This window comes from Sceloporus undulatus, chromosome 1, assembly GCF_019175285.1.
Source record: "Sceloporus undulatus isolate JIND9_A2432 ecotype Alabama chromosome 1, SceUnd_v1.1, whole genome shotgun sequence".
NCBI lineage: Eukaryota > Metazoa > Chordata > Lepidosauria > Squamata > Phrynosomatidae > Sceloporus > Sceloporus undulatus.
The window spans coordinates 321,892,425-321,918,090 of record NC_056522.1 but is presented as its reverse complement, the minus strand read 5'-3'; the positions used below and the strand labels follow the sequence as shown (position 1 = coordinate 321,918,090).

General features: G+C 42.6%; 1 protein-coding gene across 1 annotated transcript in view; it reads left to right on the top strand.

Moving 5' to 3' along the window:
• LOC121933217 (isovaleryl-CoA dehydrogenase, mitochondrial) overlaps positions 1–25,274 on the top strand; it is a 50,118-nt gene extending 24,844 nt beyond the window's left edge. The window contains exons 3-10 of the mRNA XM_042472633.1: positions 2,570–2,663; positions 4,277–4,413; positions 6,771–6,867; positions 9,323–9,416; positions 13,258–13,339; positions 15,362–15,466; positions 16,050–16,122; positions 24,232–25,274. Of these exons, the coding sequence (XP_042328567.1) occupies positions 2,570–2,663; positions 4,277–4,413; positions 6,771–6,867; positions 9,323–9,416; positions 13,258–13,339; positions 15,362–15,466; positions 16,050–16,122; positions 24,232–24,365 (816 nt within the window). The 3' untranslated portion in view covers positions 24,366–25,274. The remainder of the gene's footprint in view (positions 1–2,569; positions 2,664–4,276; positions 4,414–6,770; positions 6,868–9,322; positions 9,417–13,257; positions 13,340–15,361; positions 15,467–16,049; positions 16,123–24,231) is intronic.
• Positions 25,275–25,666: the final 392 nt, after the last annotated feature.

Genomic DNA, 25,666 nt, shown 5'->3' with positions numbered 1-25,666 from the left:
TCGCGCCGATATTTTTTTCGTAACCCGAAAAAAATATCGTAACCCGGAACAGTTTTTTCCTATCTATTTTTTTCGTATCCCGGAAATTTCGTAACGCGATCAATTCGTATCCCGGGGTACCACTGTATTTACTTTAGAGTATACATGTCCCTAGTTATACTATTTATTGCAGAGATAAATTGTAGCACCTTCTTTTCATCATATGCCTTAGAGCAGAGCTAGGAAAGTTTGCCTTTCAGATTATAATGACCTGTTGAAACTGTCCATAACTGAGCAGTTGGAAGGATGATTCTTTGGAACCTAGTGCTTCGTCCTACCTTTGAATGGTGGATGGCTTCAGTAGATCATATTAATTTGTTTTATATGTAACTCAAAGCCCTCCCGCAGGGAAGAGCCAAGGGGGGGGGGTTCTTGGAGTCCGGGCCCCCCCTTCCATTAGAAAAATGAATGGTGTGTGCTGCTGCGCCGCCACACTCAAGCCCCATTATAATGGTGGCACTTAGTCTGGAACCCCCCCTTCCTAAAAATCCTGGCTACGTCCCTGCTCTCAGAGGAGGTGCAAGTTGGAACAGTCTGGGTTCCTTGCATTAAGAAGAATTTTGTGCAGTATACTTCCTTTCTGCTGCTTGCTCAGTACAGTGCACCCACGTCATACACGGCTTTCAGCATACTTGAAAGCCATGTGGGGCGCAAGGGGCAGCACATCCCATTCAGATGAATGGGGCGTGCACCCGTGGCACATGTGCACTGCCACATGCACAAGCCCCATTCACTTGAATGGGGCTTGAGCATGCGCGGTATTTGGCTTACGCGGGGGGGGGGGGGGGGAACGGATCCCCTGCGTAAGCCAAGAGTGAACTGTATTTATAGAGATGGTGTCATTTTCTTTCTCCCTCTCATTCCCCTCAAATGCAATATTTTCCAGTGAAATACAATATTTTCCAGTTCGCACATGCAACATCTATTATTATTATTATTATTATTATTATTATTATTATTAATATAGCACTGTAGATTTACACAGCGCTGTACATACAATCAATAAAATCGATAAAAAAGAAACCTGCCAATGGCATACATTCTAGAGGATAATAACAATATATATATAAAACAATAGATAATAATACAAGATAGAATTAGTTTAAAAAGCAGGCAACAAATTAAAAACATTAAATATCAAATCAAATATCAGATAACGATCAGCAGTGACCATGCAATGCAAGACTGCCTTATGTGTTTCACCAGGAACAGAAGTTGATATTATATCTGTTACAAATCAGGAGCTGCAGTTAATTCACCTGTAGTAGGCCCTAATTTGCTGTATTTTAAATTAAACACTTCAGAGTTGTCTGAAATACACTCCATACAAGGTATATTTACAAACCTTGCCTCATAGTTTGTTTGCTGCCATGGGTTATCTATGGCATGTTTAGGGAAAAAGAAAGCCAGTGCAGACCGGCTCTAAAAGACCCCAAAGCCAAGACTGTCTTTCATGCACAAGAGGAAGATCTTTGGTCTTTCATGTGTTTTGGACTTCAGTATCTAGGAGCTCCAGCCAGCATAGCCAGTGGTGAGCGGTTGTCTCTGTTGACCCAAAGATTCCCCTCCTTTGCTTAAAACAACAACAATAACAGTCATTATAAGTCTGTCCCTCGCTTTCCACTTCTCCATATGCATGTGAGCAAGTAGACATAAGTCCATGAAAGCTCATGCTGCCAACTCCTTCTGTAGTCCCAAAGGTGCTACAATATCAATAACTTGAAATCTGAAAGCAAGATTGTAGTAGGGTGGTAGTTGAGTTGGCCATTATCTCATAGGTGATTGCATATGAAATTTGTCCCTGCAGAGGGTGTAGCCAATAAGTTCAGAAACAGAATAGGCTAAATGGCAGAGGAGACAAAGAAAGATGGATAGAATGAAATTGCAGAGAGGTGGGAGGGGAGTGAGAGGCTGCTGTGCCAAAGAGTGGCATAAGGGAACACAGAAGGAGGATGACCATCTGTTCATCCATTACAAGGGTTGAGGGGTGTTGAAGCAATAGTTTATTGCCTAACATTTTGGCATCATATTTCATTCCCCTGAATCATTCCATGTCATTGCAGAAAATCTTGTTTTCAGTAAGATGGCTTTTTACCAGGTTGTCTGCCCCTTCTGGTCATCTGTTTTCAAAGGCCAGGGCAGGACAGGGAGTGAGAGGGATATATATGGCCATTAGCATGGTTCTCTTGGCACTGTCTCCTGTCTAAAAAAGCCAACCAGAGCAATAGCTGCATTGCTCATTTGCCCATGTCTTCAGCGAACTGAAATGGTTTGATCTTGTGCCATTTCTCACTAGGGCACCAGTAAACCTCTTTGGAGAATTCGCCATGAGTAACATCCCCATTTGGAGTTCTTCCACAGCATGGGAGGCTTTCAGTTTCTTTTCCTTTTCCTTTTCCTTTTCCTTTTTTTCTTTTTGGAAGAAGCGAGGGTGGAAATCACTGTAGCATATCAGATTTATTATGATATTTTTAAGGTGAGTGTGGTGATGGCTACAGCCTATTTCTTTGTTTCTTTCTTGTCATTCCAGCTAATCAATGGAGAACATATAGGAGCACTGGCAATGAGTGAAGCCAATGCTGGTTCTGATGTTGTCTCCATGAAACTGAGAGCAGACAGAAAAGGTAAAAGAGGAGATATGTCCATTTTTGGTATGTTTCTTATAAAAGAACCAAAGTGTTTTTTTGATGTGGCTTTTTGAAATGTTAACTTTTTCTGTGCATTTTGTTGTTTTTAACTATCACTCCCAGAATTCCCTAGCTAGCATGGCCATGGCCAAAAAAAGTAAAATTTCCAAGCTCTGGTTGTATCATTACCATCATGCCCAGTCATTACAAGCTCAACTACTGAAATATATCTGTGCACTTCCCAAATAAAATAGCAAGTAATAAAACAGATGATATAACTGCAATATGTGTGAGAGCAGAAAGACCTGGTTGGCTGCTTCAGATATTGAAGCTCCATCTCTGTCTAAAGCAAGAGTTGTGGGGTTTCTTTTGTTTTGCTTTTGGGGGGATGGGGTTGGACTACAGCTCTCAGAATTCTGTGCTGGGTGGGCAATTCTAGGAGTTTCAGTTCAAACTCTGAGAAATCGTGTGGAGGAAATTAAATTTTAGAAGCTACTATATATACTCATGTATAAGTCTAGAAACTTTAGTCACAAAATTGACCCAAAAAACATGAGTCAACTTATCAGTGGGTCAGTGTAAGTACGTACTGTACTTTAACTCTTATAAAAAGGGAACCATCCCTTGGTGAAAGGCAAAAATGTAATCAGCCCTGAAAGCACTGCCCTCCCTCTGCTCTCTCATCCATCCAGCATTTAGTGGGAGCACAAACAGTTATGCCTGCTGGAATTTTGTTAAGTTCTTTGGCATCATTTTCCTTTGCTTAGATCCTTTGTCACATACCCTTAAATTTTACCCTTGACTTATATATGGGTCATATCAAAATCCATAATTTTAGCCCCAAAACCCTGCCCTCAACTTATACATGAGGTCGACTTATAGTTGGCTATATAGGGTATATATGTGAGAGCGAGAAAGAAATGAACCTCATATTATTTGAAAAACATTGTCCAGTGAATCAGTCATTCTATTTTATGACTACTTCTAAGAATTAACTGTGGACAATTTTACCTTTTTGTTTTGTGAGAACCACCCTTTTGTGGAAAGAGCTAAAAGGCTGAACTGTGACTTGTCTGCATTTCTAGTGGTGGAAATAGGCAGGTCTGTTTCGACTATTGCTGGATCTTGAAATAGATGAAACTGGCAAGGTTTCTTATAGTTATTAGTTATGAGCATACTGTGCCTTTCTTTCAGTGAATTCAAGGTGACATACATACATATAATTGTTCTTCCCCACTTTATCATCTGAACAACCCTGTGAAGTAGGTCATAGGGTTAGAGAGAATAGTTGGCCCAAGGTCACCCAGTGAATTTATGGTTCAGTAGGAGCTAAAACTTGGATTTCCCAAATCTCAATCCAGCATGCTACATTACACCAATAACCCCCCCACCCCACCCCCCACACACTAATAATTGCTACACCATTAGTTATCTTTCTGAACCCAAGGAAAAGAGCTTGTAGGTTTTGATACTGAAGAAAGCTGGTAGGTTTTGGTGATGAAGAACCTGGAGGAATTGTCCTGAGTACCTTTAGCTCTCAGTTGCCTGGGGAGGTGGTTACTCCTAGATGTTTTTTTCCAGCTGAGAATTAACCCTTTCTTTTTTCCCAGGGGATTGTTTTGTTTTGAATGGGAACAAGTTTTGGATTACTAATGGTCCAGATGCTGATGTGCTCATTGTTTATGCTAAAACTGATCCAAGTGTTGTTCCAGCTTCTCAGGGTATAACAGCATTCATTGTGGAAAAGGTAGGTTTATGGACCCTGTCTTTGTTCCTCTTTCTTGCGAATCTTTTCCAGATGGTATTTTGACATTTGGATGAGAGAGAGCTTATTGTTGTAGGGGAGAAAAGGCACATCTTGCCTTTATTTGAAGTGTGAAGTTAGGCTTCTGTCTAGTTGAGTAAAACTAGGAATATTGCCAAAAGAAAGGATAGGCACAGAGGATAAGTTTTGTTATGCCAATGACTTGCATGCTGTTGACTTGTATAACTTGTACATTAAACAGAAAAGAACGAGGGACTATGATGACCTTCCCTGTGTGTTCTAAACTAAAGGCTTGTCTTGGATAAGAACAGATTTAGGTCTGTCTTTGAAGAGAGGACTCCCCGTGGACATCTCCAGAAATGGAAAGTGTGGGTGTTTGCCAGGACCAAACTTTGGGGAAATGACCTTTTGGACTACAACTTCCAGAACCCCCTGGCCAGATTTTGGGAGTTGTAGTCCCCAAAATAACTTTTCCAAACTCTGGTTAGGTCCCCCATTATTTTAAAACTTCCCATTTTTAATTTCTAGAAAAAGAGAACCAGAAGCTCAAGTCCAACTAGAAATTATGGGAGTTGTACTATGGCCTGGAAATTCTTCCTCATCTCAAGTGTGGGGACTCATTTTACATATTTACATAACTAATGGGAATGCAGTGGAACCTGTTTGGGGACACTTCAATATATTATTATTTCAAATGATTTTAGTTTTAATTCTCTGCCTGCTTGTCCTCTGAATTGCTGTGTAATATGTAATGTGCTAGGTCAGACCAGATTCACATTGAACCTTGATGTTCTTAACGTGTGCTTTGTGCTTTAGATTGATTGAGATCACTCTGGCATCTGGCCTAAAGAATCAGTTTAGTTTGAGAAGGGAGGCAAGAGGCTTGGAAGCTACCAGGAATAAGAGAGAGGCCTGAATGGTCATAGGGAGGTATAAATCCTAGTATTCTATTATCTATGTGTCTGCTGTTGCTTTTATCAAAGAGTTGCTTTTGTGGGACTCTAAATATATGCTAACACCTTCCTGCCTATCCAGTCAAAACTAAGTGTGACAGTCTACAAAGATGCCTTAAAACTGGTCAGTACATAACCTTCACAGGAAACCACGGATCATTCCCATCTAAATAGATAATCTGTTTAAAACATCAGCTGGTCCCCCTTTATTAGGCATTTGGTTCAGTATTAGATGATATTGTTATGTGCTTTCAGGTTGACTCCTACTTATGACAACACTATCCTAGGATTTTCTTGGCAAAATTTATTCTGAGTAGATTTACCATTGCCTTCCTCTTAAATGAGAGAGTGTGGCTTGTCCAAGGTCACCAAATGTATATCCATGGCTGAATAGGGTTTAGCTCTGGTCTTTTAGAGTCCTAGTCAGTCCAAGACTTAAATCACTGCACTATGCTGGTTCTTCATTCAGTATACCTTTATCCCATTCAGTCCTAGATGCATTGCTTTTGTAATGGTCAGGCAGCTAGCTAAAACGTACATCAAGATACAAGCAACCTATGCTTTCTTATCCATAATCAAATTATTTATTCTTGAGTCCAGCTCCAAAACCACTATCCTTGAATTTGAACACCAAATGCTCCTTCTTGTGATTTGGGAATTCCTGTTGCAGTGGAAAATCAGTTGTTAACGTGAATCTCGTTCAAGTGACGGAAGAGTCTTCCTCTCCATTTTGGACTGTTCTTTCCTCTCCTCCTCTGTAGTCCCACAGGGCACAGCCCACAATGTCTGGAGCAGGTTTTGGGGATGTAGCAAAGCTGCAAGGGGAAAGGAAAGAAAAAAAATCAGTTGCACAAGCTATCTTCCACTTACACAACATTAGATTTTACTCTTTTTAAGAATTAAAACTTAGGAAAGATAAGCTATCTGCCTAATAATGGCAAAATTAAAGCCTTTCCCTAAAATAACAGAAATACACAACTTTTTGCATGCTTGTGTTAACCTGTACTTTGGTTTAGGTATAAAAAAGTATACCATAAGTGAAAAGTAAAAATCACTGAAATATAGGATGAGGATATGGAGTATTGACGAAGGTTATTTTTACATGTAATTACTAATTTTAAAAAACTGCACATTATAACTGATTACACTCTTCAGTTTATTTTGTAGCTCTGCCATGTTAATGTGCATTTGCTTCCCTTACTGTGGTGCTCACATGATATATTTGTTCTCTCCCACACAGATCAATCCTATGTGATTAGCTGCTGACCCCCCACTCAGTGCAGACTTGCTAACTTGGATGTCTTAATTATTGTGATCTGTTCTGGCTTCTAATGAAGCAGGAGTTTCATGTAGTTCCCTTCCCTTCTCCCCTTTGTTGTTCTTCAGGGCATGCCTGGTTTCAGTACTGCTCAAAAACTTGATAAACTGGGGATGAGAGGTTCAAATACCTGTGAATTAATCTTTGAGGACTGCAAGATTCCTGGTGAGTGATGCTGAAGCTATTATACCTTCTATATACAGTAGCTCTGTTATTTTCTCTTTATTTATAAATACATTCACCTGTAAATAAATGTATTTATAATTATAATTGTTATCAAAATATTCAAATCACTGTAGAAAGAAATATTAAGAAATGAAGTCAGCATTCTCTTAAGTGCTGAAAGAATTCAGCAGACTTGAGCAAATTTTCACTGATACGAAACTGCCTCCTCTTCTGGGAAGCTGGACCCAAGAGTGGGCTAACACTGAGGATGATTATGTCTTAGGATCACCCATTAAAAAGCTTTGGCCACTACCCAGAAAACCAGACACATAGTTAAACTGTGGAATTCACTGCTACATGATGCAGTTATGGCTGCCAACTTGGATGGCTTTAGAGGAGGACTGATAAATTAATGGAGGTTAATGCCATCAGTGGCTTCTAATCAGCATAGCTGTGTGTCACCTGTTATATCAGAGGCACTCTGCAGCTGCATATCAGTTGCTGGTGCACATGAGATAGGCACCTCATGATCCACAGTGGAAATGTTGCATTAGATGGGCCTTTGGTCAGCTTCTGTATTGCTGTTTTGTACTTAATGGAAAAGATCTGTTGCTTTATGTTATCTCTGTAATGATGTATTTTTGATCATTTGCTGGTGTTTATTTTTTATTATTTATTAGTTAAATTCATAGCCTCAAATGAGTTCAGGACAGTGTGTACACTTCTCCCTCAGCCTTTCTTCTCACAACAATCCTGTAAAGTAAGATAGGCTGAGCAAAAGAATGACTTACTGTTGAACTGAGTTTTTTGGCTCATCAGGGACTTGAACCTGTGTCTCCCAAGTCCCAGTCCAATACACTGACCTTCTCTCTCTCTCTCTCTCTCTCTGTGTGTGTGTGTGTGTGTGTGTGTGAGAGATGTTAAAGAGTCCAGGGCTCATTGTTTGCATGCTCTTTCTCCACAACCTTTTCTTTGCAGATTTGCAGTCTCATCACAACTGGCAATGAAATGGATTTCTCAGAATGTATTTTTCATCTATGCATGCCCTTTTGTGGGAACAGACTCCCTGTCCTCAGTGCAGTGGAAGAGATCAGCAACAGTGCCAAATACTCATGTTCTTTTTGATCTGTCCCTGATCTCCCTGGGCCACTTCAGTGGTTGCTCAATATTGAGCTGCTTCAGTAGTTTCTTGCATCTTCAAAAAAAATAAAAAAAAGAATAAATCTTTCACTTAGATCAAAGTATACTTTAGTGTTACAACCCTGACAGCTATATTAGTGTATGGTCTAGTGTTGCTTGTGCTCCACTGAGTGTAGCGTAAGTTCCTTTGACAGTGAGCAGTACCCATGGAGTCACAGTCTTGGGTCATGTAGCAGTGGGCAGAAGCAGATTCAGAAGGCTCATCTTGTATTTTGCCTGAGGCATAATTGTTCAAGGTTGTTCTCTAAGGTACTTTCAGAGAAATCAGATGCTGCTCTCTTTTTGCATTTCACAAGGTAATGCTTTATGAAGTTTTTCTGCTAAACTGCATTACCCACTAGCTATTTGCCCACTGTTTTCAACTTATGCTACTGTTTTTTAGTGGCCCCTATATTTCCTTCCTCAGGCCCTGGGGCATGTGAGTGAATGAGTAAGAGTTAGTATTCTTTCCACTTCCAATTTCAGCAAATGTGTAACACTTATTCCCCTTGTCTGGGTGGGCTATGTTTTCTGTACGCCATGTTAGAGTTCAGAACAAGATATTAGGTGTACAGAATTCACCTTCTTGACACGCTCATTTATTTTAAAGCAAAATTCCTGGTAGTTTTTAACATGAAAAGCAGATTTCAAAGTCTTCTGTCAGTACCTAGAGAAGGCTTGAAGTCAAGGATGCTGCTTATCAGGATTTCCACAACTCAAGGGGAAATGTTTCTGTGCCAGACTTAGCTGTTAACTCCTCCCTGTTACTAGCAAAAGCAGGATAATTCATGCTGAATAAACAAGCATAATCAGATGTCTTAGATTAGGCAAGGCATAAAATTTGAGATGTAGGATTCATATGGATTTTTAAATTCTTTGCACATATTGGTTGAAAGTGTGTGTGTGTGTTTATTTATGTGTTAGACTCATATTCCAGTTGTGTTGTCAATACACTTCATTAAGTACCCCTTACAACACAATTAGTATAACATCACTGCTAATTTATTCATAATATGTTGCCTCATAGTGGGGTCAAAACTGGGGCCATAACACACTCTCCTTTTTTGAGCAAGGTACGTAATACTCAGAATCATGGTTTTGCTTTCTCTCTTGTGTTGCTTGAAATTATGGCAGTTACTAGAAAGTGCAGCTGTATATTTACATGTATATCTACATGTGTGGGTGTATACACATCTATAACATATGTCAGGTATACCTGTCATCTAGGATACTTGTGTGGGTATGCAAGTAACCAACCTTCATTTGATTCTTGCAGCTGAGAATGTCTTGGGACAACTGAGTAAAGGTGTCTATGTGTTGATGAGTGGCTTAGATCTGGAGAGACTTATATTGTCTGGTGGACCTCTGGGGTAAGTGTACATTACTTTATTACTCTACTGACATATTATTTCATGTTTTCATCTATTGTATCAGTTTAGGGTGGTAATTCTTTTACAATGCCTGTGTTGATCTCAAGGAGAAATTATTCTGACTGGGCTTGATCTTTTTTACTCCTATTATTGTCACTTGGAATATTGACACACACTTTTTGCCATCAAGATGGTTTGAAAATGAGTGCATTCAATATATTCATGTCAGCAGTTGTGTGGATAGTCCCTACATTGGTGTAGGAGTTGATACTTACAGACTTACTGCTTACATACAGACTTACTATTTAAAGAGGTAAAAGGGGGGAGGAGGGAGTACTGGGTATACATAGGGATGCCATGTCCCGATGGACGCCGGGACAAACCCCCTTTTGGGGGCCCCCTCCCGGTCCTGGTCCGGTTTGGCGCCCAGCCATGTATCGGTCCTGGTCCGGGGCCCACGCGGTGCCAACCCACCTTTTCCTGCCTCCCTGCGCGGCCGCGCCACCCACCTCCTCCTCCGTTCCAGGCCGTGCGGCCGCGTGGAAGAAGCAAAGGAGGAGGTGGTGCCCCTCCTGCGCGCGTGCACGCCCCCCTCCCTGCCTTGCCCGCGCCACCAACCTCCTCCTCTGTTCCAGGCCGCGCGGTCGCGTGGAAAAAGCGAAGGAGGAGGCGGTGCACTTCCTACGTGCGGCTGCGTGGCCTGGAACAGAGGAAGAAGAGGTGGGTGGTGCGGCCGCGCGGGGAGGGTAACAGGGAGGTGGGGAGGGGTGTGTGGCCGCGCGCAGGAGGCGCACCTCCTTCTCCTCCTCCTCCGTTCCAGGCCGTGCGGCTGCGTGGAGAAGGCAAAGGAGGAGGCGGTGTCTCTCCTGCGCGCGCCCGCGGCCCCCTCACTGCCTTGTGCGCAGCCGCGCCACCCACCTCCTCCTCCGTTCCTTCCAGGCCACGCAGCGAATGAAGGAGGAGGAGAAGGAGAGGGAGGAAAAGGAGGAGGGGGAGGAGGAGGAGGAAGAGGTGGTGAGTGAGTGGCCAGAGGCCTCAAGGTGGTTTTTTTGGGGGGGAGGGTCTTTTAATGCTAACAAGTCTCCCTTATTTTGACAATGATAGTGTGATGATGATGATGATGGTATGAGTCACCTTCAGAGGCATGCAAGCACTGTTTCAGAAGCCGAGAGAGTGTGACTTTCCAAAGTGCCTTTTCTGTGTGTTTTTGGTTCTTTAATGGTGATACTGATATCAGCAAGCCTCTGAGGCATGGCCAATGTAAGTTGCTCTGATTTTTACAAACTCATGTGGAGTGAAAAAAACCCAAAGTCCCTTGACCAAGTACACACTTCTGAGAAGTACAGTTGAATCCGAGGGCAAACCCACTTCTTGTTAAGCCACCTTGACATATTCAGTATGAATGCATAGCATGTTCAGTGTGAAACCCAAAGAGTTTAGTTATGGAATAAGCCTCTGAAATATGCAAGAGGCCATGTTAAGTAAAGCCATGTTCAATGCCCAAATGTGCTGTTTGGAATGGGGGGAGGGGAGGTTGGCCAAAAAGGAAAGTACATTTCTGTCATCTGTCTAGGCATAATGCCCAAATGTTCTCCATTTTGATCACGCCTAAGAAACATGCATTTATAGTAACATTTTTTTTAAAAAATCAATTTTTTCTGCATGTCCTCCATTTTTAAAAAATGTGCCCTACATTTGAAAATTTTGTCCTACATTTGTCCTGGTTTGGAGGTCCAGACTTATGGCAACCCTAGGTATACACAATGTTCTTAAATGCAAACAGTGGCTTGTTTCAGGCATAATCGTAAACAGCACTTTATTGTTTCCCTGCTCCCTCACAACTTTCACTTGTGTTTTATATTTAACTGCAGTGAAGTTTTATTTATGAACCCCAAACTGTGTTTAATCTTATTATTGCTCTTGTGTGCCTTCAGGTTGATTCTGACTTATGGAGATTATATCTTAAGGTTTTCTTGGCATGATTACTTTAGTGTTGGTTTGCCCTTGCTATCCTCTGAAGCTGAGAAAATGTGACTTGCCCAAGTTTAGCCACTGGGTTTCCATGGCTGAGTGGCGATTCAAAAAGCACGTAAAACACTATATTTCACTGGCCCTTAGTTAATCTTAATTATTTGTTAAAACAAACTGGATGTATAAACTATGGTTTGATATTAGTCCAGGTAGAAACAAAATGTTTAACTGTAATTAAAGCAGGCATTAATGCTTCTGCTCTCCTCCTAGATACTATAGAAGGCTAGGAAGAGCACGTGGAACCTAAGGCTCACTGTGGCTTGTCCTCATGATGATAAACCATTGTTTATCCCAAGGCGGCTAATCAGTTATCATAGCAGTACACTGCTGCTAGTATTTTGATGTTTCTGGCTATCATATTTTTACAAGCAGTTCACTGCAGCACAGTGCAACTTAGCACTTCAGCAACAAGAGGGGGGAAACATCTTCCAGTATTTTAATGCTGCAGTATCTTTGAAACTATCTTTTAAAATGCCATCTTCATTCTATGAAATCAGCAGAACAGCAATTTCCATGGGGGTTCCTGGAACCAAACCCCAGCGGATACCAAGGGCCCACTGTATTAGCCTTTCTTACAACTTGGGCTTCCTCATGGTGTTCAAAGAGTTCTGTGTTGGAGTTCAGATCCTTTGCCATGTAAAGCACTGCAATTCAACAATGGATAAGATACTAAATAAAGTTAATCTATAGTCCTGTTTCCATTTACTTGGGATTCAAATCAGTTTAATGGGACTTACATCCAAGGAGACATATAACACTATACTTTTAGTCTTCTCTTCAGAGAACTTGATCAGACTTAGAAGTGATGAAGTACTTTGTGCAGTAGTTGACAACTAATAAATGAGCTGTAATTCAAGAGTTTTCCAATTCAATTTTGCTTTAGAAGGCTAATGCCTTAGGTTAGTTTGTCCCTTATTAGCCAACTTTATATGGCATACAGATTCTGTAATTAGAATCTTTCCCTTTTTCTAGTGGTATTTTATTTCTAACCTTCCCAGATCGATTTGTTATATAAATAAAGTTGTTGTAATACTCTTTTGCGTAAAATGACTTCTTGCCCCTGTTTTAATTGGTATGAGACATTTTGTCACACTTAGCAGTATATTAAATATCAAAGCAATGTGTAATGCAACTACTGACAGTCAAATTATAAAACATGTAAAAATATAATGATGAAACAATTTTTAAAACTAAGATACAATAAAATTAAAACAAATAAACAGAAAAAATGGAAGAGGAAATGCAGCAGTTATCTGCAAAATCATCTAAGAAAAGTGTAACAGAATAGAAAGGCTCTGGAAAGGTTATTAAAGGAGCCACTAGACTTTGTACAGAAGGCCAGTATGACACTCCTGAGCTTCCCAACTTAGTTTTGTTTTTTATTTCTCCAGAGGACCCCCAGTGCTCACTAATTTCACCATGTTTTCAGGCCTAGGAGAGGCCTGTTTTTAAAAAGATCAAATGAACTAGATAACTGAGTTCACTTCCTGTTTTAAAAAAAGTTTTTTTATGCGAAAATGACTTGGGAAGGCCAAAATGGGGCTGAATTATATGGTGAGGAAATTTTAAAAAAGTAAATGTAGGGCAGCTAGGGGCCGCAGAAATGGCCTGGGGACTGCATACAGCTGGTACTATCTATTTGGAAGATGCTTTTAATGTTTTTTACTGCTTTTTTGGTTTCTTGGTTTTATTGTTTGTATTTTTATGGTCATCATTTAGGTTTTTTTCTTGTAATTGAACTCTTTAAACTTCCTTTTCAAAAGTAGAATACAAGGCTTCAAAATAAATATAAAGAGTGCTTTTCTTTTAGGATCATGCAGGCTGTACTAGACAATGTCGTTCCATATTTGCACGTGAGAGAAGCTTTTGGACAGAAAATTGGCCATTTCCAGGTAAGAGTAATTAGATGGTTGTCAAGGAACATTTAGTGCATCCCTTCATATGGCTATAGTTTATTTACTTTCTAGTTATTATACTATCTAGCAAGTATTTTGGATTAATCTGTTTTTACCAGGCAAGGTATCTTTCACAGATATGATGTTTGTTTCACATAACCAAAATGCAAATCTAAAGCTATCAAACCCCATCCCCATCATCTTAATTGCTGTCTGATAATACAGTGACAGGAAAAGGCATTACTGTATAGTGTTAAGACCAAGATACTCCTCATTCAAGAATTCAGTGCTGTTGAAACCCAGAGTTTGGGTTGGAGTTCTTCATTATGCTCCTTGATGAGATTATAGCTGTTTTATTCTAAGACACATTTGGAATTGATTTTGTGTTAGAAGTTTTCTGCTTTTCAGTTAGAACAGCAGTATTTGGTACCATTGTTGCATCCCTTTTTCCAGCACCAATTAAATCCTATCCAGCACCAGTTATTGTGGCTTCTGTTTCACCTTGCTTTGTAGACAACAAGAAATTAATTAGTTTTGTGTTTCCCAAGCAGATTGTGAGAACAAGATACACACTCATACAGTTACTTTCCTTACTGCTGGTATAAACTGGGGACCATTTCAGGGTAAGGGAATTGTTGACTAGCCTAAAGTGTTGACTAAAGAGCAACATTTGAGAACGATTTTTGGATTAAAACTCTCAGAATCCCTCAGCCAGGATGACCTATGGTCATGCTGACTGCGGGATTCTGGGAGTTGTAATTTTAAAAAAAAATCCTAATCTCAGAGTAAACCTATTTTATGGTTTGATATACAAGTCCAAAAAGTTTATATATGTGTGTGCACATAGTGCTTCCTGCAACACACACCAGTAAAGTGGATACAGAACAGCCATTTCTTTAAAGTGTTTGTTACCGCAACATATAATATCCCTGTGTAGAAATTACCCTTTTGGGTTATATATGATGAGAGACATTAGATGCCTATTTTTTCAATACACATCTTGTCAGTTCATACCAGATCAAATAAAAATCCTAACAGCTACAAAAAAGTTCAATTTCTCAGTTCAGTCATCCCACTTCCTCAAGTTTGCTGTTAAGTAGGATTAGTCTTTATTTATTTTGTTTTTTTAAGAAACCAGATATGGCCCCAGTCATTGATGTCCTAATCATTTCCAGATTAGATTACACAAGGAGACTGCCTTTTAAAGACAATTAGGAAAGTAAGTTTGGTCTAGAATGTGGCTGCCACAGTGTTAAACTTGAGTATGCATGAACACATCATGTTGATACTTGTTATCAACTACTGTACATGGCTAAGCAGTTTCTTTCTGGCTGCAACTCAGAGTACTGGTTTTGATTGGTATGAGACCAGAGTTTCTTTAGACTCTGCTTCCATATGAATCTCTTATTCATTTGAGATCTTCCAGGGCCTCCCTGCTGCCTGAAATGTTGCCAGTAAGCAAAAGAGAGAGGTCTATTCCTGTGGTGACACTAAAATGGTCAAAAGGCTCACCAAAGAAAAAAGGGGCTGGCTCTGTTGTCATTTCTCATTTCTTTCAGCCACTAAGGTATGGAGGTGGTTGTTATGAAAGCCCCTAACGGCTACTGTCTCAATTTAAAATAGTGTGCGGTTTTATGTTATATTAAGTAGTTTTAACATGGCCATATGGATTTTTCCTGTACACTTACTTTATTTATTTTATTATGAGACAGCATGACTAATTAGAAAAGACAGTACTGTTTGGCTAGGTAGGTAGTAGGAAAAGAGAGAGAGCTCATTCCAGATATGGAGACTCAGTTGAAACCATGGCCCTGCATTTGCAAGACCTGAGCAGGGCTGTTGATAACAGGGTGACTTGGAAGTCCCTCATTCATAGGGTCACCATAAGTCAAAGTCGACTTGGCGGGAGTTATTTCTTTTCTGAAAATGTCTACAGAAAGGAAAGATTACAATGTTTAAAATAGATTAATATGTTTTCCTTTCTTTACTTCTCCCCTCCCCTGATACTGCTGTGTTTAGCTCATGCAGGGTAAAATGGCTGACATCTACACAAGACTGATGGCATGCCGGCAGTATGTGTACAATGTGGCAAGGGCTTGTGATCGAGGACATTTCAATGCAAAGGTGAGTCCAGAGGTGGTTGTTTGTAGTACTGGGTGTTCTTTTTTGGCCCCTGTACTGTTCTTTGTGTATTTGATGTGAGAGAGGGATTAAAAGATTAATAGTTGTTATAACCAGAGGCAGAAAATACACGATGTCTTGAGTAGTCTTTTCCTTCTCCCCACACCTATACCAGTGAATTGTTGGGTTTATTTATTTATTTATTTATTTGAGATGCAGCATATGAAATTGCCATTATAATTACCATATTGCTAGAAGTAGTTGTTGTTCTTACTTACAGTATACATACCGTGAGTACATGTATTCTAAAGATGGCAGCCACATAGGACAGTTGTCTTTTCCTAAATTGCAGTCCATTTTTTTCATGGTTGGAGGTGGCTAGGAGAGAGTTGCAGAGCTTAGAGAAGAAATGTCATACAGGGAATATTTTCAATTTCTCTGGGAGCATTATATGAATTTAAATTTTTTGGTAGCTGGACAGGAAACAAACCTAAGTGTTTCCACCTATTATTTGACAGGCTGAAAGAGTTGTTCTTCTTACCTTGAAATTTTCTTTTGGTGCACATGATCTTGTTTCTTCCATCAGGATTGTGCTGGAGTAATTCTCTACTCTGCAGAATGTGCTACTCAAGTTGCTTTGGATGGAATCCAGTGTCTGGGTAAGATCATATACATGTGTAGTTGTCACAAAGAGGTGAGCAGACTCTAATTGTATAAAGCATACAGTCTCCTTGTGATGGGTGACTTCAACTATCCTGACATTTGCTGGAAGTCAAACTCAGCCAAAACTTCAAGGTTTAACAAATTCCTTACTTGCCTGGAAGACAATTTCATTGTCCAAAAAAGTGGAAGAGGCAACAAGGGGATCATCTATTTTAGATCTGATCTTAACCAGCAGGGATGGCCTGGTTAATGGGGTGCAAGTGGTGGGATCCTTAGGTGGGAGTGATCATGTTCCTCTAAAGTTTATTATACAGTGGAAAGGATAAGCCAGGCATAGACACATATTCTAAACTTTAGGAAAGCTGATTTCAGTAGACATAGGGGGTCATCCCATGGTCAGGAATACTAAAAGAGAAGGGAGTTCAAGACAGATGGGAGTTTCTCAAAAGGGTGATACTGAAGGCAAAATTTCAAACTGTTCCAATGAGGAATTAAAATGGGAGGTGTCTCAAGAAACCAGGATGGATGACTAAAGAAATTTCAGCTGAGCTAAATTTTAAACGGAACATGTATAAGAAATGGAAAAAGGGGTAAATCATCAATGAAAAATAATAACAAACAAATAGTGAGCACGTGTGGGGATAAAGTCAGAAAAGCTAAAGCACAGAATGAGCTCAGGCTTGCTAGAGAGATTAAGAACAATAAAAAGGGCTTTTTGGGGTATGGTTGCAGCAAAAAGAAGAAGGAAATGGTAGGGCCACTGTGTGGAGAAGATGGTGAAATGCTAACGGGACAGAGAAAAAACAGAATTACTCAACATCTTCTATGCTCCAGTCTTCTCACAAAAGGGAAAAGGTGCTCAACCTGAGGATAGTGGAGCAGAGGACACAATAAGGGAAATGTAGCACAGAATAAATAAAGAGGTAGTACAGGAATACCTGCTTAATCTAAATGAATTTAAGTCTCCAGGACCAGATGAACTACATCAAAGGGTATTAAAAGGACTGGCAAATATAATCTCAGAGCCATTGGCAATAATCTTTGAGAACTGGAGAACAGGCGAAGTCCCAGCAGACTGGAAGAGGGCAAACGTCGTCTCCATCTACAAAAAGGGGGGGGAAAAGAGGATCCCAGCAATTGTCCAGTTAGTCTGACATCTGTACCAGGAAAGATTCTAGATCATAAAATAGAGAGTCTGTGAAAATTTAGAAGGGAATGCAATAATCACAAAAAGTCAACATGGATTTCTGAAAAACAAGTCATGCCAGACTAACCTAATTTCTTTTTCTTTCTTTTCTTTTTTTTTTATTTTATTTTATTTATTTTTTTGGGATAAAATTATCAAAATTGGATAAATTGAAGAAAATGCTGTGGATGTTGCATATCTTGCGTTCAGTAAGACCTTTGACAAGGTTCCCGATGACATTTTTGCAAACAAGCTCGTAAAATGTGAATTAGACAATGCAGGTGTTAAATGGATTTGTAATTGGTTGACCTGCTGAACCCAAACAGCAATGGCTCCTCTTTATCCTGGAGAGAAATGACCAGTATGATGCCACAGGGTTCTGTCCTGGGACGAAATTAATTCAACACAAAGAAATGTAAAGTACTGCACTTAGGACAAAAAAATGAAATGCATAGATACAGGATGGGGGACACCTGGCTGAACGAGACTACGTGTGAAAGGAATCTTGAGTTTTAGTATACCACAAGTTGAATATGAGTCAACAGTGCGATGTGGCAGCTAAAAGGGCCAATGTGATTCAAGGCTGCATCAATAGAATTATAGTGTCTAGATCAAGAGAAGTAATAGTGCCACTCTATTTTCTGCCTTGGTCAGGCTTCACCTGGAATACTGTGTCCAGTTCTGGGCACTACAATTCAAAAACGATGTTGAGAAACTGGAGTGTGTCCAAAGGAGGGCAACCAAAATGGTGAAGGGACTTAGGGAACTGGGTATGATTAGCCTTGAGCAGCGATGGTTAAGAGGTGGTATGATAGCCTTGCTTAAATATTTGAAATGATGTTATATTGAGGATGGTACAAGCTTATTTTCTTCTGCTCCAAAGAATAGGACCCAGAACAATGGATGCAAGCTATAGGAAAAGAGATTCCACCTTAACATTAGGAGGAATTTTCTGACAGTAAGAGCTGTCAGACAGTGGAAGACACTCCCTCAGAGTGTGGTGGCGTCTCCTTCCTTAGAGGTCTTTAAACAGAAGCTGGATGGCCATCTGTCTGCTATACTTTGATTGAGAGTTCCCACATGGCAAGGGGTTGGACTGGATGGCCCTTGTGGTCTCTTCTAACTCTATGATTCTATGTTCTGTCCTGTCTTAGTCACTGATCAGTAAATTCTTCTTTGTGATCTCTGTGAAGCACATAAATGGGTTATTCTGCGCATGCCCAGCATTTCCGGATCCTACTGGAATCACTAGGGAAGACTTTTTGGCGGTAGCTCTACCCACCCTCTATATAGGCAGGATGTCTTCCTGCCCTTTCTCAGTTCCTTTTGTCCGCCACATGAGCAGCTTAGGAACGTCGCTTAGAATCGCTCCTTCGTTAGCTTTTGCTTTCGTTTACTGCGTTTGCTCTGACTTCGTTTGACTCTGACTACTCTTTGGATTGTGATTTGGACTTGGTTTTGGACTCTCATTGATGGTAACACTCAGACTCCTTGACATTTCCTTATCTTCGTCCCTCGGCTTTGGTCTAAAGATGTCTGCACACTCTTTTAAAAAGTCCACTGAATGTAGAACAAACATCCTGGCACTCCACAGACACTCTTTGTGCCTCCTCTGCCTGGGTGAGGGCCACGTCCCTGCTTCCTGCCCTCACTGCATGGCCTTCACTCCGCAGGCCAGGAAGAGTAGGGAGATGCACCTGAGATCCATTCTCTATGCACAAATTTTGAAGCCTCCCTACATCTCTAGAGCCTCTGCCAAGGCTACGGCCATCAAGGGCAAGCTCCCATCTCTGGCCTCAGGGGTCTCTGGCAAGGCTACTGCTGCCGAGGGCACTACCCCTTTGTCTCCTCCAAGGGTCTCTACCAAGGCTACTGCTGCCGAGGGCAAACCCTCTTTGGAAGTCTCTGGGTCAACCCCAGACAAACGGAGGTCTTCGGACCAGGATGTGGCTGGCCACCCATCCTCACCAAAGAGGAAGAAGTCCTCAGACTCCAAACCAGAGAAAAGAAAGCAAAAATCTCAGGACAAGTCCAAGGACTCATCCCATCACTCGGGAAAGAAGTCCCGTCCCTGTCCAGACTCCAACTCCAACCGCCGGCTCCATACCAACACGCCTGCCCAGCCCGCTGACACCAAACTGGGCTCGGTACCATGCGCCCAACCAGCACCTCAACCTCAGTTGTCTTCTCGTCCCGACTCCCGGGCTTGACCGGACGCCTTTCTGCATTCCTTGTCTGAACCCTACCAACTCTCGGAGGGTGAAGAGGAAGCCTCTCCTTTCACCCAAGTGGTGATACAGGACCAACTCTCCTAGACTTCAGAAGTCGTTGGTTTTGAAGACAAACAGGACTATGATGCATCTTCTGTCCTTGCTGAACCCCCCAGACGGGATGTTGTTTTTATCAAGCCACAGGCATTTATTTTTTGCCTCTTGATCCTTCTGAGGTCCATGGAGGCTGTTTTGTTTCAACCTTCCAACCTGTTGAACCTGTCTTGCCTCCTCCAAGGTCATCGTTGCGTCCATTCCACTTCGGTCTCGTCTCTCCTTGGCTTCCTGAGTCGAACCAGTCCAACCCATACAGTCGGCTTCTGCCATATACCTGCAAATGCACCACTCGTTCCCGGTACCGGTAACCACTCAGGCCCACACCAGGACCAGATCAGCTTCCGTTGAATCCGCGGACCACTCCATCTCCAACTGTGCTCCAGCTCAACAGTCTCAGGTCTTTGCCTTTCTCGAGGCCTCCTCTCCTTCAGATGACATTTTTTTCCTTTTCTGAACAAATGATCCGGATGGGCAAGGCCCTAAATATTGAAGTCCTCCATACAGACTCTCAAGCTCTGGGTCCCATTGATGAGAGGGGCACAACCTTCCACCAAGAAACTTGAAAATCTCTACCATATCACAGCCTCGGAAGAGACTTGGCCCTTTGAGCACCCTCGCCCGAATTCGGCAATTGTGGAAGCCTCACAGATTCACTTGACACCGAAGACAGCTTTGACCCCCAATGACAAAGAGGGCTGTAAGCTTGACACCATGGCACGGAAATCCTATGCCTCTGCAGTATTGTACCTTAAGATACAAAATAACTCAGCTTGTAAAGCTGCCTATCAACAGCAGCTTTGGGAGAAAGCTCTTCCCTTGTATGAAGACCTCCCTGAGGATAAGAGACGGATGGCCATGGCCATCCATGCAGAAGCTCATGCACTGGCCTCGCACCATATATCGGTGGCCCGACACTCGGCTGACGGCGCTTCCCGACAGCTCTCGGGTGCCCTGGCCCTCCGATGCCACGCCTGGCTAAGGTCTTCAGATCTTACGCCTCAAGCCAAACAGGCCATCGAAGAGCTCCCCTTCGACGCCATGGGACTCTTCCATAAGTAAATTAATGAGAAGCTGGACTTCAAAAACAAAATGAAGAATACAGCCCATAAATACGGTGTGTCCTCTTCGTCCACTTCTCACCCTCCTTTTTCTCAACATTGTTCGGGATGGCAAAGACCCCCCTATCCCCCCCCCCCAAAACCAGGGTAGATCCAACCAGTCTTCAGACTACCAGCAACAGCACTACCCTCCCCAACAGCAAGGGAAACGTCAACAAAAACAGAAATACAAGCAACCCTTCCATAAGAAGGATGCAGAACAAGGTAAGCGCCACTTCTGAAGCTCCCCAGCACACTCCATTCTATCAACTCCCTTTGAGGATCGCCTGACCCACTTCCACCACTCTTGGGCCTCCATAACATCTGACTCCTGGATGCTTTCCATCGTCTGTAGGAGTTATGCCCTGGAGCTGCAATCCTCTTCCCCCAAGGAGTATCATTCTCACCACTCCCCCTCCAGACACCCTTCTTGATGAAGTGAGCTCCTTGCTTCAAAAAGGGGCCATCGAGCCCATCTCCCCGTCCCGGACTTGACATTGCCTTTTCTCTTGGTACTTCATCGTCTCCAAAGCCACAGGCAACCTCTGTCCCATACTGGACTTGCGCTTCCTGAACTCTTTCATTGTTTACAAGCATTTCCGTATGGTAACCTTGGCTTCCATCTTGCCTCTCCTGCAGGAGTCAGACTGGTTTGCCATCTTGGATCTTCAAGATGCCTATTTCCACATTAGCATCCAAGAGGACCACCGGGACCTTCTCGCCTTCTCTGTTGGCCCCATTTGCTTTCAGTACCGAGTAATGCCCTTTGGACTTTCCACTGCACCAAGAGTGGTCACAAAGTGAATGGCAGTCATAGCTGCATACCTCCGCCAACTAAACATCATCGTCTTTCCTTACCTCGACGACTGGTTGTTCGTGGCCCCGTCCAGGCAGATGCTCCTCTCCCATCTCGAGTCGGCACTCTCTCTCCTTCACCACTTGGGATTCATGATCAACAAGGAAAAGTCCATCCTCTGCCCAAACCAGCGGGTGCGCTTCATAGGAGCCACCTTGGACTCCACGCCCTGCAGAGCATACATTCTTCATCACAGGTTTCTCAACCTTGGGCCTGCAATTTGTCACTGCCTTGCCTTCCGGCTCATCACTGTGGAAGCAGCTCAGGTCACCCTCAGCCATATAGCATCCACTACATATGTCACACTGTGGGCCCGTCTCCATATGCATCCCTTCCAGTAATGGCTCCTCTCGGTCTTCAACTCTACCTTCGACAATCCACGCAAGTGGCTCACTGTTCCAAGGCCTGTCACCCACTCTCTCTGTTGGTGGCTCAACTCACTCAATGTGTTGGTGGGCATTCCCTTTCTGCCACCACAGCCTCAGACTTCACTGACCACCGATGCCTCAAACACTGGCTGGGGAGCCTATTTCAACGACCTCTCTGTCCACAGGAAATGGTCTCCCAAAGAGCGCCAACTCCACATGAACGCGCTCGAGATGCTAGCGGTAAAGAAGGCACTGAAGGCCTTCAAACCCTCCCTGCGAAACCAGGTCGTCGTCCTCCTCACAGACAACATGACTGTGATGTATTACATCAACAAGCAGGGCAGTACCAGGTCAGCCACCCTTCACGGCCTCACCCTTCAAATTTGGAACTGGTGCATCCGGAGACGTTTCACCTTGCAAGCCATACATCTCCCTGGAGAGGAGAATAAACTTGCAGACAAACTGAGCAGAGCTCCGGACTCCTGTCACGAGTGGCAACTGACCCCTCAGGTTGCCCTCCGCCATTTTTCTCTGTGGGGAACGCAGGACGTCGACCTTTTTGACTCTCATCTAAACACTCACTGCGACCACTTCTGTTCCAAGATCCCTTCATGTCGGTCCCGAGGGGATGCCTGCCTCTTCCAATGGTCCAGCAAAAAGTTCTATGCCTTCCCTCCATTTCCTCTGATCGCCAGAGTGGCTTCCCCAAAAGCCTACCACTCAGCGCTCCTACGCCCTCAAATGGGCTAAATTTTTGGCTTTTTTGTCCTCAGCGGGACTCACCTCTTCCAAGGTCACTGTCTCTGTTGTTTTGAACTTTCTCCACCACCTCTCAGCATCCAGTCTCTCCATTTCGTCTTTAAAATGCTACCTCACGGCCATCTGTGCCCACTTCCAATTTTCCGGCCACCCATCCTTCTTCACCAACCCGCTCGTGATTAATTTTTGTAAGGGCTTAGCCAACCTAAGACCACCAGTAGTGATCCCAACCCCCACTTGGATCCTCTAGCTCATCTTGGCTGCACTCGCTACCTCACCCTTTGAATCTCTGGCTTCCTGTGACCTCAGGCTCCTCACTTGGAAGACAGCCTTCTTGGTAGCCATCACCTCAGCACGCCAGACCAGTGAACTCTGTGCCCTCGTACCTGAAAAATTTTAAGGACAAGGTTGTCCTCCGTCCGGGCATTTCCTTTATACCAAAGGTTGTGTCCACCTTTCACCTCAGTCAAGACATCATTCTCCCAATGCTAGCCCCGAACCTGACCACCGACACCGAGTGCAGGCTCCAGTGTTTTGATGTCAGGCGGGCGCTAGCCTTCTATCTCGACAGGACTGCGTCCTCTCGTCATTCTCCCAGACTTTTTGTCTGCTACTCCAACCCCAAAGTGGGGCTTCCAGTCACACCTCAAGGTTTCTCCAAATGCATGACTTCCACAATCTTCCTCTCTTATGAGATTTTTGGGAAGACTCCGCCTGCTTGAATTTGAGCCCATTCCACCAGGGCAGTAGCTGCATCTTCAGCCTCCCTCGCTGGAATTCCCTTGCAAGACTGTGGTATGGTCACAACCACTGACCTTTATCAAGCACTACAGACTTGATACCAGACTCCGACGTGATGCAGCCTTTGGCAGAGCTGTTCTCCTTTCCGGAATGCACTAAGGTTAGTTGGCACATGTCAAATAACTGACACTCACATTGGGTTTTTTTTGGGGGGGAGGGGGGTTTGTTTGTTTTTTTGGTTTAATAATTTATTTATTGCCAGGACACTCCCTCCTCCATAGAGAAACAAGCTTGCCAGTCTAACCCATTTGTGTTCTTCGCAGAGACCACGAAGAAGAATAGGTTGCTTACCTGTAACTGTAGTTCTTCAAGTGGTCATCTGCAAATCCACACAAATCCCACCCATCTTCCCCTCTGTTGTGTCCTTCTCTCTTCCTTGTCTGCTCTTACGGCAGACCTTTTTGGAACTGAAAAAGGGTGGGAAGACATCCTGCCTATATAAAGGATGGGCAGAGCTACTGCCAAAAAGTCTTCCCTAGCGATTCCAGTAGGATCCAGAAATGCTGCGCAGGCACAGAATAACCCATTTGTGTGGATGACCACTCAAAGAACTACAGTTACAGGTATGCAACCTGTCCTTATGCACGATTCTCATTTCAACTATTCATGCTTGAATATTCATCATCCTGCAGACCTCTCTCCCACATGATTATTCTTCGTCCAGTACATTTGTCTCTTCTTAGCCTTCCATATCTTCTCTTTATCTTGCAGGTGGAAATGGCTATATCAATGACTACCCTATGGGTCGCTTTCTGCGTGATGCCAAATTGTATGAAATTGGGGCAGGAACCAGTGAAGTACGGAGAATAATTATTGGACGGGCATTTAATGCTGCCTTTAAGTAACACTTGCCATTAAAGAAGAATCATACTTTAACCACAGAGGCCTTTGATTTCCAAGACTGTAAAGTGTACATGTATTTTTCTGCACTTGATATCAAGATGATCACGCCTCTGTTTGGTTTTTGAGCTTTTGTTCTTGGTATGAATGCTACTAGATTTGTTCAAGAACATGTGATTGTGTTACAGTGGAACAGAAAAGGCCATTCAGATGAAATGCGTGCATATTGGTCCAGTCTAATTCTAGAGAATTGAAATTTTGTCCACTCTTCAAAAAAATAATTTGTCTTCAGAATCATTGTGGATTCCCATTTCCAGCGTACTATTTGTAATGGACTGGATTCTCAGTATGACATACTTTTGTGCCACATCTCCAAAATGCTAGCTGACTTCATAGGAATCTTTCTTCATTATTGGATATGATGGGATCTTAGCTACACAAGCGATGTTAATGCTGCTAAAAGATTAGTCAAAAGTATCATATTTCTGTGCATTCCTGTTCTCTCCTGCTGCTTACAGAGGTGTATTAGTGCCATGTGAAGCCTTCATTCAATTGATGGACTGCCACCTTGTGCTTGATTCATGTGTTGGTGTCACCATCTATCATTCTGGAAGCAGTTAAAATGTCAAAATGCTACTCTGTGCCAGCCAAGAGTCAAATCGGGGAGGAGGAAGTGGCAACTTGATTGGGGAATAGAGGATCTTTTTATAAAGCTTTCCATTACCGAATATAGAGGCAAGTCCACCACGCCTTACTTAGCAAGAAGAAAATAGAGCACAGTAGGTGAAGAGAACTTCAAACTACCTTATACCATCACGTGAAGATTGAGGATGTTGATTTATTTGTATGCTATTAACAGCACTTATTTGTATGATTTATTTGTATGTGAAGTATTATAAAAATGTTTAAATTCACTACATTGTAAATAGTTAGCAATGACCTGATGATTGCTTTCAGTGTCCTGTACTGGAGAGTGAAGTACACAAAAGTTGCCTTGCACTTCTACCCAGAGTGCCCAACTAGCTATGATATGGAGGTCACACAGCACTACACTGGTTGCTCCATTGTTTCATATGTGCCAGGAAATGATACCAGTTCTCATTCCACTACTGGGGTAAAATGTGGCTGATTTCTGAGCTTTTTGTTAGAGCTGTGAGTGGTACAGGGACCCCAAATGTTATTTTTTTGTTGTGGTGGGAGTTTTTTCTCCTGAAAATTTGCCTGAATTTTTATTCTCAATGGGGTGGGGCAATGCTAGAAGGTTTCAGAGACTTCAAAACAGCCTGTGCGTTGCATATTTCCTGCT